Source organism: Leptonychotes weddellii, chromosome 10 (assembly GCF_054177405.1).
Source record: "Leptonychotes weddellii isolate Sample4059 chromosome 10, ASM5417740v2, whole genome shotgun sequence".
NCBI classification, from domain to species: Eukaryota; Metazoa; Chordata; class Mammalia; order Carnivora; family Phocidae; genus Leptonychotes; species Leptonychotes weddellii.
The window spans coordinates 44,915,310-44,935,247 of record NC_138378.1 but is presented as its reverse complement, the minus strand read 5'-3'; the positions used below and the strand labels follow the sequence as shown (position 1 = coordinate 44,935,247).

The following is a 19,938-nucleotide window of genomic DNA, read 5'->3' as shown; positions in this document are numbered from 1 at the left end:
GTATCCTCTGTCCACATTGGTCACTTTTTGGTTTTAGATCATTTTAGAATCTTGATCTTGCATAAGATTAAATGACTAAGGGGTTAAATGTCCTGGTTAAAATTGTGCAACCAGTCACCACTAAAACTACATAATGAAAAAGACCTGAATTTCATTCTTGTGTGATATACATAATACCTTTCTTAAAGAGCACTGTTGAGCAGAAAAGTGGGCTATTGCAGTATTTAACTTTAGCCAAAATATTAGATTTTTCTCCAAAAATTTATGAAAGTATGATAAACAATAATCATTTAATCTTTCCCTTATTGCATTGTGTTTGATATGTGTCAGGTTATTCATCTTGGCCTTGGATACTACTGTTTGTTTGGTTTTTTATAGTAAATACTATATGCCTGATAAGGTCAGTATTACCTGGTCTGTCAAGGTAGGAAAAAGACTTCATCAAATTGCCTTTTATGTGAATTTTCTTTAATGAGGATTTTCTCAAGCATGACATGATGGCCAGTTCATTGTGGGGAATGAAGTGATTTTCTTTTTGTTTTTCCTATAAAATCTAGGATTCCTTAGAGAAATCACCTGTAGAAAATGATCAACCTTCTTTAGTAAAAGAGCTGGAAGAGAAAATAGGTAAGTATGGTTTTGCATATATTGTTGCAATGAATTACACAGATTCTTGTAGTGTTAGAGTCTGTTGAGAAATGTAGTAACCAGTTAATGAGTTGTTTAATCATAATAGCTAGCTGTCTCTTTCTAATGTCCCCATTCTTGCTTCTCTGCCATCTGTGTGCCTTCCCTTCCAAAATTACCACTTTTCTTGTTTAATCCAAAGGACTGATGTGATTCCCTTTATAAATGGTTCCATGATTGTTTTGGGATTTTTCATTCATTTAGCAAACTTTATTTGAATGTCAGACTATATTAATAGCAGAGTGATTAAGATACAGACCATGTCTTCAAAGAGTTCAGTGCCAGAAGGGGCTGTTATTGCAGTAGTTTGAGGTGTGGACAAGATACAGTGCTGGCACTACAGGAAGGCATGATTAACTGTCTTGAGTTAGGAAAAAACATCACAGAATAGGCCGTACTTTTGGTGTGTCTTGAAGAATGAGAAATTTGACAAGAGAAGAGGCAGGAGGGAACAGCAGGTGCATGTATGTTAATATATATAAGATTAAGGAGCATACCAAGAAGTTCCTGGAGAGGCAGGAGTCCCATCACAAAAGCAAAAGAACGTGTGCAGAGCAATTGGGACTTTTTCCTAACGCATCTTCATCATACTAACATTACGGAGTAGCTATTTTATTCCCATTTAAAAATGAAACAAATACTTAGAAGTATTAAGTAATGTGCCCATAATGCTTCAGTTTAGTGCCCAATTAGTCTGGTGGGGAAGAGGGAGAGGAGGAAGTTGTAAGATTTTATGATGAATCCTATTTTCTTGAGGTGGATGATTGAGGCAGGTAGAGTTAGATGAAATCAGGAACTCAGTTTGAGACATGTTATATAACAACCCTAATGGAAATGTCAGGTAGTTTGCTAAATATGCAAATCTGGAGTTAGGGGGAGGGAGCTAGACCAGAGATAAAAAGTTGTAGTTAACATAATAGTTGCATTAAAAGCCATAAAATGGAGATCACCAAGGAAGTGAATATAGAAAAAAGAAGACCAGAGACAATTAATCTGTCATTTAGAAATCTGAAAGACAGGAACAGCAAAGGAGATTGAGAAGGAGTAGCCAGTGAGTTAGGAAAACCCAGAGCATAGAATGTCTTAGAAATTAAGACCAATGAAGTGCAAGTGATAGAAGTGTTTCAAAAGGGAACAAATATTTAACCATGGCAAATGCTGCTATAGGTCAAGTAACATTAATACAATGAACTAATCATTAGATTAAGCAGCACAGAGGTCATTAGTAACTTGATAACCTGTTCTGTGATATGCTAAGGCCAGAGCCTGATTAAAATGAGTTCAAGAAAAAAAATGGGGGAAGAGAAATTTGAGAGCATGTGTACACAACTCTTAACACGGAGTTTTGCTATACAAGAAAGAGATGAGACAATAGCCAGATGGGAAGTGTGGTGATTTGCCTTTTTGTGTGTGTGCGATGTTTCACCAGTCCTTTTGTGACCTCTTCCCATCCTCTTTGGTCCTTCCACTGTTTGCTCTTAGCTTTAAAGCTCTTGATATTTTCCTTTTTGCATGTTGGGAAAAAATCCATTAGGGGGATTTGCTGCACAAGAAAGAGGGAGCATTGCTGCACTGATGCCTGAGTGGGTGAGAAGGTTATAGAATGAAATGCAGAAGTGGAACAGCTGGCCAGTGCTGCACACACACAGAACAGTCACCTGTAGCAGCAGCGGAAGGCAGAGGCTGTGAGCAAAGGTGCATCTAGAATAACAAGCAAGAACAGAAATTCAGATCGTGACTTAAGCAGAAATAGCAAGAATTAAGATCTGGAACACAGGAGTTGAAATAGAGGAGATGGCTAAAGACATTAAGGGAGAGATCAGGATTGGGTACGTAAAACACATTATGGGTTTAGTTGTAAAAATTACACCTGCCAACCAAGAGGAGTGTGCCTATAGAGCCTAAGTATTTAACTGTGTCTGGTATTTCCCATACATGACCCTGATTTGCAGATTGCCACCAAAAGTCCTATGGTACTTGAGTTTCTGGGAAATCTTTTTTTTTTTTTTTTTAAGATTTTATTTATTTATTTGAAGTAGAGAGAGCACAAGTGGGGGTGGGGAAGGGCAAAGGGAGAGGGAGAAGCTAACTCCTTGCTGAGCAGGGAACCCGATAGGGGGCTTGATTCCAGGACCCTAAGATCTTGATCTGAGCCAAAGGCAGACTCTTAACCAACTGAGCCACCCAGGTGCCCTCTAGGAAGTCTTCTAACATTAAAGGAGTACTAACACCCTCTCTAATTTCTAGCTGCTTATGAAATGATTTTTAAGAAAAGTAGGCTATTTTGATTGCAGGAAATTTTTTACATTGTTTGCCTTGCTTAGGTAATGAATAAGCTTTCACTTAAAAAAATACTAATATTTTTGCTACTTATTTCATTACTTTTAATTCCAAATTACAGATTTTGTATTCCCAATTAAAGGTCAATTTCAAAGGGTAAAGTAAGTAAATTGGGTTTTTTTCCTTTTGAGTTCATATATAATTCTTTCATTTTGTGTTTTTAGGATATCTGGAAAAAGAATCCAAAGAGAAAGAGGAAAAAATAAATAAGATAAAACTGGTTGCTGTGAAGGCAAAGAAAGAACTAGATTCTAGCAAAAAAGAGGTAAGGGGACTTAAAAATGCAAGCTTCAAGAATTTTACATGTTAGAAAATCTAGTACGTCTGTCCATAAAAAACTTATATTTAAAATAGGCCCAGAGTCTACGGGAAGAGCTAGAATCTGTTCGATCAGAAAAGGATCAGTTGTCTACTTCCATGAGAGATCTCATTCAAGGAGCAGAAAGCTATAAGGTAAAAATAGTTATTTTAATAGCAAGTTATATTTGGAACTTCTAAGTTAAGGAATGTACTAGAAATGTGAAACTCTTGTCCATAACACAGTCACCTTGTATTTTTTAGTAAATCCTTTTTTCTATTTTTTTGTGTAATGTGGTAGCATCCTAGTATCAAGATTTTAAGTGTCTAAGCTTTAAAGTTCCTTCAAGCTATTATTTTTTTAAAACTAAAATTCTGTTTTGGGATTTCCTAATAAAATAAGTAACAAAAAAGATGGCTATTATTACTGTTATTATTTTATATTCTGGCCAAGTGAATAAACTTGAAGCTCAAACAACAGTTTAAAAAGAAAGTGAATGCATTATTTGGAGGTAATAATGCTTGTCAACCTAACATGAGAATCTATTATAAAAAAAAATAAAATGAGAGTGCAATGACATCATTAAATGTAAGATAAATACCATTACATTCTTTATGTATCTATTTGGCAAATATTTATACAGTCAGGCCGAATACTGAGTTCTAGGGAGGTGCAGTCAACCAAATACACTAAATTTGTGCCCTCTTAGGACTTAAATTCCAGTGGCAATAATAAAAAGTAGACAAAAATATAAGAAACTTACTGTGTAGAACAATAAATGTGGGTGGTAGGGACAAGAAAGTAAGCCAAGTGGGATTGATTGAAAGAAGAAAATTCCATAGTAGCCAAAAAATAAAATTTTTGGAAGAACTTTAATGAGAAAATTTGGCCTTCATGAAGAAAACTACAGAACATATATATGGCAACTATTATTATTTGAAATACTAGTTTTCAGGTTGGTTTACATGTTCCAAAACAATCTCACTAAAAAATCTAGGATTTTTTTTGACTGGGCAATCTTGATCATTCTAAGTTTCAAATGGAAAATAAGCTCACAAGAATAGTAAATACTTTTTAAGTGAAAAAAGAAAATGGACATCTTGCTTTAGCAGATGCTAAAATTTATTATGAAACCATAATAATGTGATCCAGGTCTGATGTAGAAGTAAGACATTAACAGAAGACATAGAGACTTCTGTATAACAACAAACACTTCTAGGCCAGGCTCTCTTCTAAGCACTTTACATATCTTATCACACTTAATTCTCAAAAGAATCCCAAGAAATATGTTACTAACATTGCCAGTTTACAAGTGAGGAATCCGAGGCACAAAGAGATTAAGAGACTCAAATCACAGAGCAAGTAACATAGTAAAGCTAGGATTGGATTCAGGCAGTCTGGTTCCAGATTTGTTCTAACACCAAGTAAGCTATGCTGTATACTACAGTAAGATCTAAAAACATAGAAACCAACAAAGAAGGAACTAAATAACTACTTCAGAATAATTTAGTCAGATTTTTACTTCACTCCCACACACCAAAATGAATTCTAGATGGATTTAAAGAGTTTTGTCAAATGTGAAAGGGATTTTTAAAAACCTAGTATAAGACACTTAATCATTTGAGTTCTGGATATGAAATATGTTTCTAAACTTAAAGCAGTTAAAGAAGTTACAAAGAAAAAGATAAACTGAACTATAATAAAAATATAAACTTAACATGAAAATATGACAAGGGATTAATATCCTTAATATATAAAGGTATCTGACAAATTCATTTTGTAAAACACTTATTTGAGTTTAAATATAGGCTTGTCTTTTATTAGCCATTAGCAATTTGCTTTTTTCAATTTTAAGAACCCCATAATATGTTTTATTAATTTTTCCTCCATGGGTAGACCAGGTATGCCAGATTCTTTGTTTAGCATATAGATTTCAAAAGTCTGAAAAAGAATATCAACTGTGAGACAAGAACAAGGTATAACTGCAATAATGAGAATACTCATAGGAAAAGACATGCCTTTCAACAAACGTAAAAAGTTCTTTGGAAAATGATATAGGTCAGACTCAGAAAAGGCAACACAATATTGAAGAAGAACAAAATGGGAGGATTAACCTGACCTCAAGACTTAACTATAACACTACAGCAATCAAGACAATGTGGTGTTGGTGAAAAAATAGACAGATCAGTGGAACAGAATAGAGAGCCCAGAAAAAGACCCACATAAATATAGTCAACTGTTCTTTGACAGTGGAGCAAAGGTAATCTTTTCAACAAATGGTGCTGGAACAACTGGACATGCACATACAAAACAAACGGAATCTCGACACAGACCTTATGTCCTTCACAAAAATTAACTCAGTGGATCACAAGCCTAAATGTAAAACATAAGACATGAAATTCCTAGAAGATAATGGGATAAAACCTAGTTAATCTGGGTATGGCAATGACTTTTTAGATAGAACACCAAAGGCCTGACCCATGAAAGAATTGATAAGCTATATATACTTCATTTAAATTACAAATTGCTGTTCTGTGAAAGATAATATCAAGAGAATGAGAAGGCATAGACTGGGAGAAAATATTTGCAAAGGACATATATCTGATGAAGGACTGTTATCCCAAAATATGCAAAGAACCACTAAAACTCAACCGAAACCTGATTTTAAAAATGGGCCAAAAACTTCACAGATACCACACCAAAGAAGATAAAGAGATGGCAAATAAGCATATAAAGATACTCCACACCATATGTCATCAGGGAAGTACAAATGAAAACAATGAGATAACCACTGCACACCTATTAGAATGGCCAAAATCTGAAACACCAACACTACCAAATGCTGACAAGGACATGGGGCAACAGGAATTCTCATTTAGGAACTCTGGTGGGGTTGCAAAAGAGTAAGTACGGCCATTTGGGGAGAAATTTGGCAGTTTCTTACGAAACTAAACCTACTCTTACCATACAATCTAGTAACCGTTGGTATTTACCCAACACAGTTGAAAACATATCCACACAAAAACCTGCACATAGATGTTTATAGCAGCTGTATTTATAATTGCCAAAATTTGGGAACAACCAGAGTGGCCTTCAGTAGGTGAATAGATAAGCTGTGGTACATTCAAACAATGGAGTATTATTCAGCACTAAAAAGAAATGAGCTATCAAGCCATGAAAAGGTGTGGAGGAAACTTAAATGTATACTATTACCAAGCAAAAGAAGCCAATCTGAAATGTCTACATAATGTATGATTCCAACTATATGACATTCTGGAAAAGGCAAAAGACAGTTGAGAAAAAAAGCAATCAGTGGTACCCAGGGGTTTGGGGAAGGAAGGGATAAATAAGTGGGGGAAGAATGGAAAGAGGTGGGAAAATCCTCTGTGGATTTTTAGCTTGTGAAACTACTCTGTATGATAATCTATAATGGAGGATGTATGTCATTTTAAATTTTTCCAAACCTAGAGAATGTATAACACCAAAAGTAAACCCTAATGTAAACTATGGACTTTGGAGGATGATGTGTCCTTGTAGGGTCATCAGTTACAATAAATGTACCACTGTGGTGGGGCTTGTTGATAATGTCAGAGGCTCTGCATTTGGGGTGGAGGGGTAATGGGAAATCTGTGTACCTTCCTCTCAGTGTTGGTGTGAACCTAAAACTTCTCTAAAGAAAAAAAAAATGAAGTCTATTAAAACATTTTTAAAAATAGGTTTTATAGTTGTAAAATTTTCTAAATCTTTGAGTAAGGTAGGGATTTCATTTGTGATGAAACATCAGGATTTAAGATTAAATCAGCAGTGCTGATATGTTTAAGAATGATGATCACTAGGGTGCTTGGGCTGCTCAGTTGTTGAGCATCTGCCTTCTGCTTGGGTCGTGGTCCCAGCGTCCTGGGATCGAGCCCCACACCAGGCTCCCTGCTCTGCAGGGGGCCTGCTTCTCCCTCTCCCACTCCCTCTGCTTGCGTTCCCTCTCTTGCGCTGTCTCTGTCTGTCATATAAATAAATAAAATCTTAAAAAAAAAATGATAATCACTAAAAGCAAAGCAAAGCTGGAGACATCACAATTCCGGACTTCAAGCTATATTACAAACTGTAATCATCAAGACAGTATGGTATTGGCACAAAAACAGACACATAGATCAATGGAACAGAAAAGAAAAGCCATGTATAGACCCACAACTATATGGTCAGTTAATCTTCGAGAAAGCAGAAATGAATACTTGATGGAAAAAATCTCTTCAATAAATGGTTTTGGGAAAACTGGACAACAACTTACCAAAGAATGAAACTGGACCACTTTCTTACACTACACAAAAATAAATTCAAAATGGATGGAAAACCTAAATGTGAGACAGAAAACCATCAAAATCCTAGAGGAGAACACAGGCAGCAACCTCTTTGACCTCAGCCACCTGAGCCACCCCAACTTCTTACTAGACATGTTGCCGGGAGCAAGGGAAACAAAAGCAAGAATGAACTATTAGGACTTCATCAAGATAAAAAGCTTTTGCACAGCAAAGGAAGAAGTCAACAAAACCAAAAGACAACTGACAGAATGGGAGAAGGTATTTGCAAATGACATATCTGATGATGGGTTCGTATCCAAAATCTATAAAACTCAACACCCAAAAACTAAATAATCCAGTTAAGAAATGGGCAGAAGATATGAACAGACATTTTTCCAAAAAAGACATCCAGATGACTAGCAGATACATTTTTTTTAAAGATTTTGATTTATTTATTTGTCAGAGAGAGCACACGCACAAGCAGGGGGAGCAGCAGGCAGAGGGAGAAGCAGGCTCCCCACTGAGCAAGACCCTATGACCTGAGCCGAAGGCAGGCACTTAACTGACTGAGCCACCCAGTCATCCCTAGCAGATACATTTTAAAAAGATGCTCAACATCACTCATCCTCAGGGAAATACAAATCAAAACTACAATGAGATACCACCTCTCTTGTCAGAATAGCTAAAATTAACAACTCAGGAGACAACAGACGTTGGTGAGGTTGTGGAGAAAGGGAAACCTTACACTGTTGGTGGGAATGCAAGCTGGTGCAGCCACTCTGGAAAACAGTACAGAGGTTCCTCAAAAAGTTGAAAATAGAGCTACCCTATGACCCAGCAATTGCACTACTGGGTAGTAGTAGGATACAAAAAGTGATTCAAAGGGGTGCATGCACCCTGATATTTATAGCAGCATTATCAACAATAGCCAAACTATAGAAAGAGCCCAAATGTCCACTGACAGATGAATGGATAAAGAAGATGTGGCATATATACATTCACACACACACACACACAATGGAATGTTACTCAGCCATCAAAAAGAATGAAATCTTGCCATTTGCAACAACGTGGATGGAGCTAGAGTGTATTATGCTAAGCAAAATAAGTCAGAAAAAGACAAGTACCATATGATTTCACTCATATGTGGAATTTAAGAAACAAAACAGATGAACATAGCAGAAGGGAAAAAGAGGAATGCAAACCATAAGAGACTCTTAACTATAGAGAACAAACTGAGGGTTGATGGGGGGAAGCGGGTGGGGGATGGGCTAAATGGGTGATGAGTATTAAGGAGGGCACTTGTGATGAGCACTGGGAATTATATGTAAGTGATGAATCACCAAATTCTACACCTGAAACAAATTTTACCATATATATTACTAGTATTTAAATAAAAAATGAAATTAAAAAAAAATTACCGCTTTTTGTAAAAACAGACTTATAACTGAGCTCCATTAGGTTCCTTAAGGAGCATCAATATTAGGATGCTCAGTAATTTTGTGGATTACTTGTGAATTTGGCTAGTTTCTTTTTCCAGTCTTCGTATCACTTAAAATCATCATCTTTATCAGTTTTGTTTTGTTTTTTTTAAGATCTGAACACGCAACAGTTCTGAAGGGATGATAATTCATAATTATTCTTTGCTGAGAAGAAGCATCAGCATATGCATCAAGGAAATTAGACCATTGCGTGCATGGCATTCATTTTTTGTTCCAGTGCTCCCCTTAGGAATAATATATGATTATAGTCAGAATTTCCTGTAGGGAGCCATTATTTACTAGAGTCAGCTTTGATACTCAATTTTTGCAGTCCTTGACAACTATTAGAACCATAGCGAGTAAAAACAAAGAAGACCAGATAGAGTTTAAGAGGATAAAGATCTCTGATCTATGGAGTTAGAGGAATTTGCACAAATACAAAACAAGCTTGAAATCTCCTCTCTGTGGAAAAGAACACAAATGATTTCTCAATATGCCAGGAAGTAACAGAATCCTCAGACAAATAAACATGAACAAACAAATTTATAAGCCAGCTTCTAGATTCCCAATTCCTGCCTTTTACCTATCACAAGATGGATAGACCATAAAATTGAAACCCAGATTCTAACACTCAGCTACCAGTGTGGATAATAGTTGATTATGTATAAATCAGAATTAGAAACAAAATTAGATTTGGCCAAGAATCAGATTTGGCAAGCAGGAATCAGAAAGAGCATATAATTGTCACACATGAGACCGCAAAGGAGTCTGGGAAGGGGAGCCAAGGACTCAAGAGGTCCTGGTCTGGATGAAGGCCACTTTTGAGGCTTTCCAAAATAAACTTTCAAAGAAAACTCAGATTTTGTTTGTTATTATGCACAAAAATTCATTTATGTGAAGGAGAACAGTCAGTAGTTCTCCAGGAACAAAAGTGAAAACAGGATTTATAAGAGATGAGAGAGGAAGAAAAAAAAAATATCCCACATACAGTCTGGAAACAATGAATCTCATGTACATATTTTGGAGGATAACCTGATTTGCTATTATGTCACAAAAAGGCTAGTCTGGGCATTTTGTTCTTGAGTAGGCACAAACCAGAAATATTAAAGAAAATTCCATTGGTTTTAGAGTTCAGAAAATGTTAAACATTTTGCCACAGAGTATGAGACACTGTTTTTATAAAATATCTTCCTATGTTCCTCCATTAGCACTTCTACCTTATATTAGGCTGGGCCTAAAACATTTCCCTATCAGAATCCTTTAGGTGGAGTTAGTTAAGGCAACCAAGTTAAACTTTTCTTCTCCTTCTCTAACTTTTGTTTATGTTTCAGAAGTTTATTTTTGTTGATGACTAGAATATTTAACTTGCAGATATTATATTGTATAAATGTAAAATCATTTTGCTCTCTAATAGTTCCCCCCCATACTAAAAGTCATCTGAATTATACTAATTTTATTATATAATGCCAGTTAGATATTCTACCAAATGTTGAATTTAAATACTTTAAGCTTTCAGAATGGACTCATAAATGTTATATCAAGATGGTTTGATAATACAGTCTGGTTGAATGTATAATAATTGCCTGAAGTTAAATCCTTTTGCCTTTTTTTGAAGAATCTTTTATTAGAATATGATAAGCAGTCAGAGCAGCTGGATGTGGAAAAAGAACGTGCTAATAATTTTGAGCATCACATAGAAGACCTTACAAGACAATTAAGGAATTCAACTTTTCAGGTAAAAAAAAATTTTGAGGTATAATTGACATATAACATTATGTTACTTTAGTTTCAGGTGTACAACATCATGATTTGTATATATTGTGAAATCTAGTTAATACCTGCCACCATACATAGTTAAAGAATTTTTTTCTTGCAATTAGAATTTTAAGGTTTACTCTTTTAGCAACTTTCAAATATTCAATACCTTATTAACTATAGCACTATGCTATATATTACATTTCATGATTTATTTATTTTATAACTGTACGTTTGCACCCTTTGACCCCCTTCACTGATTTCACCCACACCCCACCCTGTGCCTCTGGCAACCACATATCTTCTCTCTATGAGCTTAGCTGTTATTTTTTTTTAATTCTACATGTAAGTGAAATCATACAGTATTTGTCTTTATCTGACTTACTTCATTTAGCATACTGCTCTCAAGGTCCATTCATGTTGTCACAGATGGCAAGATTTCATACTTCTGTATGGCCAAATAATATTCTATTGTATGAATACACCGCATTTTCTTTATCCATTCATCCATCACTGATCACTTAGGTCGTATCCTTATCCTGGTTATTGTTAGTCATGCTGCAGTGAATATGGCTGTACATATATCTTTTTGAGTTAGTGTTTTTGTTTTCTTTGAATAAATGCACAGAAGTGGAATTATTGGATCATATGGTAGTTCTGTTTTTAATTTTTTAAGGAACTTCCCATACTGTTTTCCACAGTGGCTGCACCAATTTACATTTTCACCAACAGTACACAAGGGTTCCCTTTTCTCAACATCCTTGCCAACACTTGTTTCTGGTTGTTGTTGTTGTTGTTTAATAATAGCCGTTCTAACAGGTATGAGATGATATTTCATTGTGGTTTTGATTTGCATTTCTCTAATGATCCATGACGTTGAACATCTTTTCATGTACCTATTGGCCATCTATATGTCTTTGGGAAAATGTCTATTTAGATATTCTGCCCATTTTTAAATCAAACTGTTTGGTTTTTCGCTATTGAGTTGTAGGAGTTCTTTATTTAGGATATTAACCCATTATCAGCTACAGGATTTACAAGTAATTTCTTCCATTCAGTACGTTGCCTTTTCATTCTCTTGATGGTTTCTTTTGCTGTAAAGAAGCTTTTGAGTTTGATGCAGTCGCATGTGTTGATTTTTGTTTTTGTTGCCTTTGCCTTTGATGTCAGGTTCAAAAAATGATTGACAAGACCAATGTCAAGGAGTTTACTGCCAATCTCTAGGAGTCTTAATAGGTTTCAGGTCTTATATTCAAATTTTATGCCATTTTGAGTTAATTTTTGTGTAAGGTGTAAGATAGTGGTCCAGTTTCATTCTTTTGCATGTGTCCATCCAACTTGCCCAACACCATTTATTGAAGAGACTGTCCTTTTCTCATTGTATATTCTTGGCTCCTTTGTCATAAATGAATTGACCATATATACATGGGTTTATCTCTGGGCTCTTTTTTCTGTTTCATTGATCAATGTGTCTGTTATTATGCCGGCACCATACTGTTTTGAGTACTATAGTTTTATAATATAGTTTGAAATCAGGGAGCATGATACCTCCAGGTTTTTTTTTCAAAATTGCTTTGGCTATTTGGGCTCTTTTGTGGTTCTGTACAAATTTTAGAATTGTTGTTCTAGTTCTGTGAAAAATGCCATTGGATTTTTGATAGGAATTGCATTGAACCTATAGATTGCTTTGGTCAGTGTAACAGTATTTGTACTTTCAGAAAATATTAATTCTTCCAATCTATGAGCATAGAGTATCTTTCCATTTATGTGTGTCATCTTCAATTTATTTCATCAGTGTCTTAGAGTTTTAAATGTACAAATCTTTCACCTCTTTGGTTACTAGGTTTTTTTTTTTTTTCTTTTTGATGCGGTTGTGTGGGATTACTTAGTCTTAATTTTTCTTCCTGATAGTTTGTTATTCGTGTATAGAAACACAACAGATTTCTGTATATTGATCTTGTATTCTGCAGCTCTACTGAATTCATTTATTAGCTCTCACATTTTTGGGGGGAGTCTTTAGGGTTTTCTATACATAGTATCCTGTCATCTGCAAATAGTGACAATTTTACTTCTTCTTTCTACTTTGGATGCCTTTTCTTTTTCTTGCTTATTTCTGTGGCTAGGACTTCTAATACTTTGATAAATAAGAGTGGGATTCTTATCTTGTCCCTGATCTTAGAGGAAAAGCTTTTCACCACTGAGTATGACATAGCTGAGGGCTTGTCATATATGACCTTTATTATGTTGAGGTACATTCCTCTACACCCACTTTGTTGAGAGGACTTTTCAGGTAATTTTAAATTGAGTAAATGCAGACATGAAAAATGTAATAAGTATATTTCAATTTCAAAAATTTTGCATAAAAAATAAAATTAAATTCATTAAAATTAATAGAAAATTTCATTTTGTTCTTCCCATTGTTGGGAGAAGAATATGACAAAACAACTGACAACTATCATGTCTTATCTATTGCTCTAATCTCAGCTCCCTGGGATGTTTTGGTTTTGGTTTTGGTTTTGGTTTCTTTTTTCCCTTTTCCTTTGCCAGTGCTCCTGGTCTCTTGTAATGTTTGCAGAAATTATTTTAACAGTAATAGTATTTTAAGCTTACTCTTGATTTTACATTATGTGGAATTGTTTTTGAAATCTTCATTTTTCATACTGTGCCAACAATCTTACAATGTATCATTTTATTCTTCCTCTCCTGTACATATTTTCTACATGTTTACAGTAGTGAATCGTTTGTCATTCTAGTGCGAAAAATTAAATTCTGATAATGAAGATCTCTTAGCTCGTATTGAGACACTACAGTCTAATGCAAAGTTATTAGAAGTACAGATTTTAGAAGCCCAAAAAGCCAAGGCAGTGGCAGACAAAGAGTTGGAAGCTGAAAAACTTCAGAAAGAGCAGAAGATAAAGGTAAAAACAGTCCTGTGGAATTAGTTCATGTTATATAGTGACACTTATATCATACTATTTAAGTGAAGGAAAGACTTACTAATGAGTAGCATTTGTGAATACAACAGAGTTCATTAATTCCTTAATGTATGTCAACTATGAAGTTGAGAATCCCAAGCTATGATTTTGGGGTGCGTGTTTTTTAAATATTTAAAGATTTTCAAGCTTTTTTTATTTCAGTATGTCAGATTTATTTTATAGACCCTAACAAATACCTTTTTTAATGTTGGTTTGTTTGGGGGGGTGGGGGGGTGGTATTTTTTAATTTCAGGAGCATGCCAATTCTGTAAATGAACTTGAAGAACTTCAACTGCAACTTCAGAAGGAAAAGAAACAGCTTCAGAAAACCATGCAAGAATTAGAGCTGGTTAGAAAGGTAAAATAAAACACCAGATTCAAAACTGAGGTCAATGTTCACAGTGTTAAACGATTCTGAGAGTTCAGAAAGGAAATATTTCAAAACTAACATAGCCATATATAAATTGTTAGCCTCAAAAGAATGAAAGTTTAAGATTTCTCTCACTCCTATCTTTTCAGAAGAATCTAGGTTCACAAATGGTTTGATACTTCATTTTTTTGTACAGGATTGCTTTATGACACATGAAGATTTAATTAATGTCAAATGTTGGAATTCATATTATACTTAAAACTTTGGCTAATTTTTCTCTACTTTTTTCAAAGATGAGGCTAAAAAGAAAGGTATAAGAGCTGCTTAAATGCTAATATTTTATAAATAAGAACTCCATGAGTAGAACTATCAATTGTGGTTAATGAAAATCATGATGAACTTCAATGAAAATATTTTATAAAATTACAAAAATAGAAAGTACCAACTTCTAGTTTCTTCATATGATGTGTAAACTTTTCTATATTTACAGAAAAGCATAATAGAATATGTTTATCCCTTTGGCATAATTTACAGTTATGCAATTAGCAATTTTACAAATAAAATTAACTGATCTACCAACATGTGGATCTTTTATTTCTGATATGTGCAGGATGCCCAGCAAACCACATTGATGAATATGGAAATAGCTGATTATGAACGTTTAATGAAAGAACTAAATCAAAAGTTAGCTAATAAAAACAGCAAGATAGAAGATCTGGAGCAAGAAATTAAAATTCAGAAGCAGAAACAAGAAACCCTGCAAGAAGAAATGAGTGAGTAAAACAATTCACTTTAACTTACAATAATTTCATTATAACAGAATACAGGGGAGCAATATTAGCTGTGCATTTCACCAGACTTTGACTGCCAGCGGATCTTTCACACAGTGCTAAATATTCGTAAGGACCAGGAGGGTTGTAAAACCATTTTTTGTTCAGATGTGTACAGTCTGTGTTGGTGCATAATGCAGTCATTTACTTAAACAGTTCTTAAGTACCTGCCGCATGAGTGATACAAAGATAAAAAATGGTCTTGTCCATGATTTGCTGGTTGTCAGCAGAGTGGGATCATTTAAATCATAGTGAAATCTTTTTTTTAAGGTGATTATATTCCATTCTCTCCATAAAATAACTTCTAACATTAAGCATCTAAAGCTATATATATCCCTTTAGGCACCCCTTCAGCCACATCTCATAAGGTATGTTGTACTTTTTATTTTAATTCAGCTCAAAATATTTTTAAATTTCCTTTGGATTTCTTCTTTGACCCATGGGTTATTTAGAAGTGTGTTGTTTAATTCATTTAAAGGAATTTCACTTGTCTTTCTGTTAATGATTTCTAAGTGAATTCCTTTGTGGTTAGAGAACATACTCTGTATGATTTCAGTCCTTTTAAATTTACTGAGTTTTGTTTTATTGCCCAGAATAAGATTTCTTTTGGTGAATGCTCCTTAGGCACTTGAAAATGTGTTCAACTATATTAGTTGTTGGATAGAGTGTTCTAACTAATGTCAATTAAATCAAGTCAGGTGACAGTTTAGGTTTTCTATATTTTTAATGATTTTCTGACTACTGCTCTGCCAAGTACTAAGAGAAGTATGTTGAATTTCCTGAACATAACTGTGGGTTTCTTGTTCTTTTCACTTTTGTCAGTTTTGGCTTCATGTATTTAGAAACTCTGAAATTAGCTACATGTACATTTAGAATCATTAGTTGCTCTTGGTAATTTAATTTCTCTTTTATTGTGAAATGTGTTTTTTATTACTGGTAATATTTCTTTTTCTAAAGTCCATTTTGATATTAATATAACCACTCCAGCTTTCTTTTGTTTCTTGTTTACGTGGCATGTCTTTTCCCATCCTTTAGCTTTCGACCTAAGTCTATAAAGTGTTTCTTTTAGATAGTGTATAGTTGAGTCTTCCTTTTCTCTCCAAGCTGACAACCTCTGCTATTTAAATGGAATGTCTAAATAATTTATTTTTAACATAATTATTTATGTGATTAGGTTTAAACCTACTACCTTGCTGTTTCTATTTGTCTTAAAGTTTGTTTCCTTTTTCCTCTTCTTCTGCCTTCTTTTGAATTAAGTAATTTATATGATGCCATTTTATCTCCATTATTAGCTTATTAGCTATACTTTTGTTAAGGTTTTAGTGGTTGCTTTAGGGTTTATAGTATATGTCATGAACTTATTACAGATTACTTTTAAGTAAATTATACCACCTCATATGTAGACTAAGAATCTTATAGTAGTACTGCTTATTCCCCCTCTTTTGTCCTTTAATGTCATACATTTTACTTCTACATGTGTTATAGATGTAGTAATTGTGTTACTTTGGTTTGAAAATAGTTATCTTTTAAAGAGAGATTAACAAACCTTGGCCCACAATAGCTGCCTGTCATATGAAGGTTTTATTGAAATGCAGCTATGTCCATTTGTGATATCGTCTGTGGCTGCTTTCATGCTATACAGCACAGTCAAGTAGTTGTAAGTGAGACTGTATCACCTGCAAGCCTATCATATTTATTATCTCACCATTTAAAATGTTTTCCAATCCCTGTTTTAAAAAAATGAAAAAGTAGAGTTTTTTTTTATATTTACCCACATATTTACCATTTCTGCTGCTCTTCATTCCTTCATCTGTATCCAGATTTCCTCGAATATGACTTTCCATTTGCCTGAAGAACTTCCTTTAACATATTCTTTTTTTTTTAAGATTTTATTTATTTATTTGTCAGAGAGAGAACACAAGCAGGGGGAGCAGCAGGCAGATGGAGAAGCAGGCTCCCTGCTGAGCAAGGAGCCCGATGTGGGACTTGATCCCAGGACCCTGGGTTCATGACCTGAGCCGAAGGCAGACACTTAATCAACTGAGCCACCCAGGTGTCCTTAACGTATCTTATAATGCAGGCTACAGGCATTGAATTCTGTAATGTTTTGTTTGCCTGAAAAAAAAAGTCTTCATTTCTGAAAGATTGTTTTGCTGGGGAGCGTCTGAGTGGCTCAGTCATTTAAGCATCCAGTTCTTGGTCTCAGCTCAGGTCATGATCTCGCGGTTGTGGGATTGAGCCATGCATCTGGCTCTGTGCTCAGTGCAGTGTGTGCTTCAGATTCTTTCTCCCTCCCCCTCTGCCCCTTCCTGCATGCGCACTGTCTCTCTAAAATGAATAAATCTTAAAAAAAAAAAAAAGATAATTTTGTCGAGTATAGAATTTTATGATGTGCATTGGTGTGTCTTTTTCCCTGTTTATATCCTGCTTGTGTTTTCAGTTTCTTTGTTGTATGTAGTTTCTCTAGTTTTCTTCAAATTTATCCTATTTGTCTAAATCCTCTTCCTTTTTTTCCCCCAAAACTCCAATTACATACATTAGACCACTTGATATAGTCTCATAGGTTAGTGATGCTGTTTATTTTTTCTTCACTTCTCTTCTTTTTTCACTTTTATTAAATGGAATATAGTTTCAATTCTAGTGGTTTCTATTATTAAATAGTCTTTAAATTCTCTCATCTTCAGGGTCTAATATGTTATTACCATTCAGTGATATTTTCACTTTAGATAATGTATTTTTATCTCTACAAATTCCATTTGTATTTTTTTAGCTTTTGTTGTTTTTCATTTATCTCTTCATTATGTTTATGTTTTCTTTTAAATCCTAAAGAATATTCTGTAATGTTCTAATATTATTGATTGTATTTTTCTCCTGTTAGGAGTAATATTTTCCTGCTTTTTTGCATGGGCAATAATTTTTTAATTGGGTGTGAATTTTACATTGTTGAATGCTAGATTTTTTGTATTCATTTACAGAGTTAAATTTCGGTTGGCAGTCAGGTCTTTTGTGGATCACTTTTATCCTTTTGTGGCTTGTTTTTCATCTTTTTTGAAACCAAGTTTAGAGTACCCTTTCCTGGAAAATAGATTTAGTTCAGCCCCTGTACTAAGGTGGGGAATGTTCTGATGTCTACTGAGTGCCCATGTATTAAACAAAGTCTCTTTACTCTGTCTGGTTGGAACAATTTATAGCCCTGTGTGAGCCCTGGGAATTGTCCAATTATAGCTCCCTATTCACTGTTCTTTCCATCTCAGTAAGACCACTGCTCTATTTGGGATTCCCCTCCTGTTCCACAGTCTAGAAATTACCCCGAGACAGAAAGCTGGAACTATAATAGGGCTCACCTTGTTTACCTTCCCTCAGGGATCACAGCTCGATTTCAGGAATTTTCATATATTTTGTTCAGTTTTCTAATTGTTTACAACAGAAGGTATGTCTAGGTCTTGCTATTCCCTCATGGTGAGAAGCTGAAGTTCCATAAAATGATTTAAGTTGGCTGCAAAGATACTACTGTATAAGATTTTAGATATATAAATGATGAGGAAATGGGATAAAAGGAAATGTTGAGGTGTAGGACTATACAGTGAAGTCAGATATAAGATCAAGACATAAAGTATATGTTTTGTGTACTTTTGCTATCACTAAGGTCTACATAAATTGGCTTTGAGCTTCCCAGAAGCCATGCAAAGACAGGAACATCAGTTACAAGGTTTATAGTAGCCACAGTATTAGAACAAATGGGATGCTTTTGAGCAATACAGCTTTTCCTGGTACTAAGATGTGTGAGAGGTTTTTTTTAAGGCATTTTTTATAAAAGGAACACTGTGTCGGAGGAGCAAGATGGCGGAGGAGTAGGAGACCTAAATTTCGTCTGGTCCCAGGAATTCAACTAGATAGGGATCAAACCATTCTGAACACCTACGAACTCAACAGGAGATCAAAGAAAAGAATACCAGCAACTCTCTGAAGAGAAAAGTGACCACTTTCTGGAAGGTCTTTTCTGATTTGTTTAGTGTATATTTTCTGGGGACGTTGTTACCCTGTTAGTGTTTTGTTCTCTCATTCATCTCTTCTCCTCTGGACAAAATGACAAGATGGAAAAAATCACCTCAAGAAAAAGAACAAGAGGCAGTACCACCTGCCAGGGACCTACTCAATACGGACATTAGCAAGATGTCAGAACTAGAATTCAGAATGATGATTTTAAAGATACTACCTGGGCTTGAAAAAAGCATGGAAGCTATTAGAGAAACCCTTTCTGGAGAAATAAAAGAACTAAAATCTAACCAAGTCAAAATAAAAAAGGCTATAAATGCAGTGCAATCCAAAATAGGGGGGCTAACTGCTAGGATCAATGAGGCAGAAGAGAGAATCAGTGATATAGAAGACCAAATGATGGAAAATAAAGAAGCTGAGAAAAAGAGAGATAAACAACTACTGGATCAAGAGGGCAGAAATCGAGAGATAAGCAATACCATAAGATGAAACAACATTAGAATAATTGGGATCCCAGAAAAAGAAGAAAGAGAGAGAGGGGCAGAAAGTATATTGGAGCAAATTATAGCAGAGAACTTTGCTAATTTGGGGAAGGAAACAGACATCAAAATCCAGGAGGCACAGAGAACCCCCCTCAAAATCAATAAAAATAGGTCAACACCCCAACATCTAGTAGTAAAACTTACGAGCCTCAGAGACAAAGAGAAAATCCTGAAAGCAGCTCGGCAGAAGAGATATGTAACCTACAATGGTAGAAACATTAGATTGGCAACAGACCTATCCACAGAGACCTGGCAGGCCAGAAAGGACTGGCAGGATATATTCAGAGCACTAAATGAGAAAAATATGCAGCCAAGAATACTGTATCCAGCTGAAAATAGGAGAGATAAAAAGCTTCCAGGACAAACAAA

At 34.9% G+C, this 19,938-nt stretch overlaps 1 protein-coding gene across 3 annotated transcripts in view; it reads left to right on the top strand.

Annotated features, from left to right (window-relative positions):
* GCC2 (GRIP and coiled-coil domain containing 2) overlaps positions 1-19,938 on the top strand; it is a 287,662-nt gene that overhangs the window by 239,851 nt on the left and 27,873 nt on the right. For all 3 annotated transcript variants that reach the window (XM_081833301.1, XM_081833302.1, XM_006728935.3), the window contains 7 exons: positions 558-627; positions 3,192-3,292; positions 3,382-3,480; positions 10,717-10,836; positions 13,610-13,774; positions 14,085-14,189; positions 14,812-14,974. In XM_081833301.1, the coding sequence (XP_081689427.1) occupies positions 558-627; positions 3,192-3,292; positions 3,382-3,480; positions 10,717-10,836; positions 13,610-13,774; positions 14,085-14,189; positions 14,812-14,974 (823 nt within the window). The remainder of the gene's footprint in view (positions 1-557; positions 628-3,191; positions 3,293-3,381; positions 3,481-10,716; positions 10,837-13,609; positions 13,775-14,084; positions 14,190-14,811; positions 14,975-19,938) is intronic.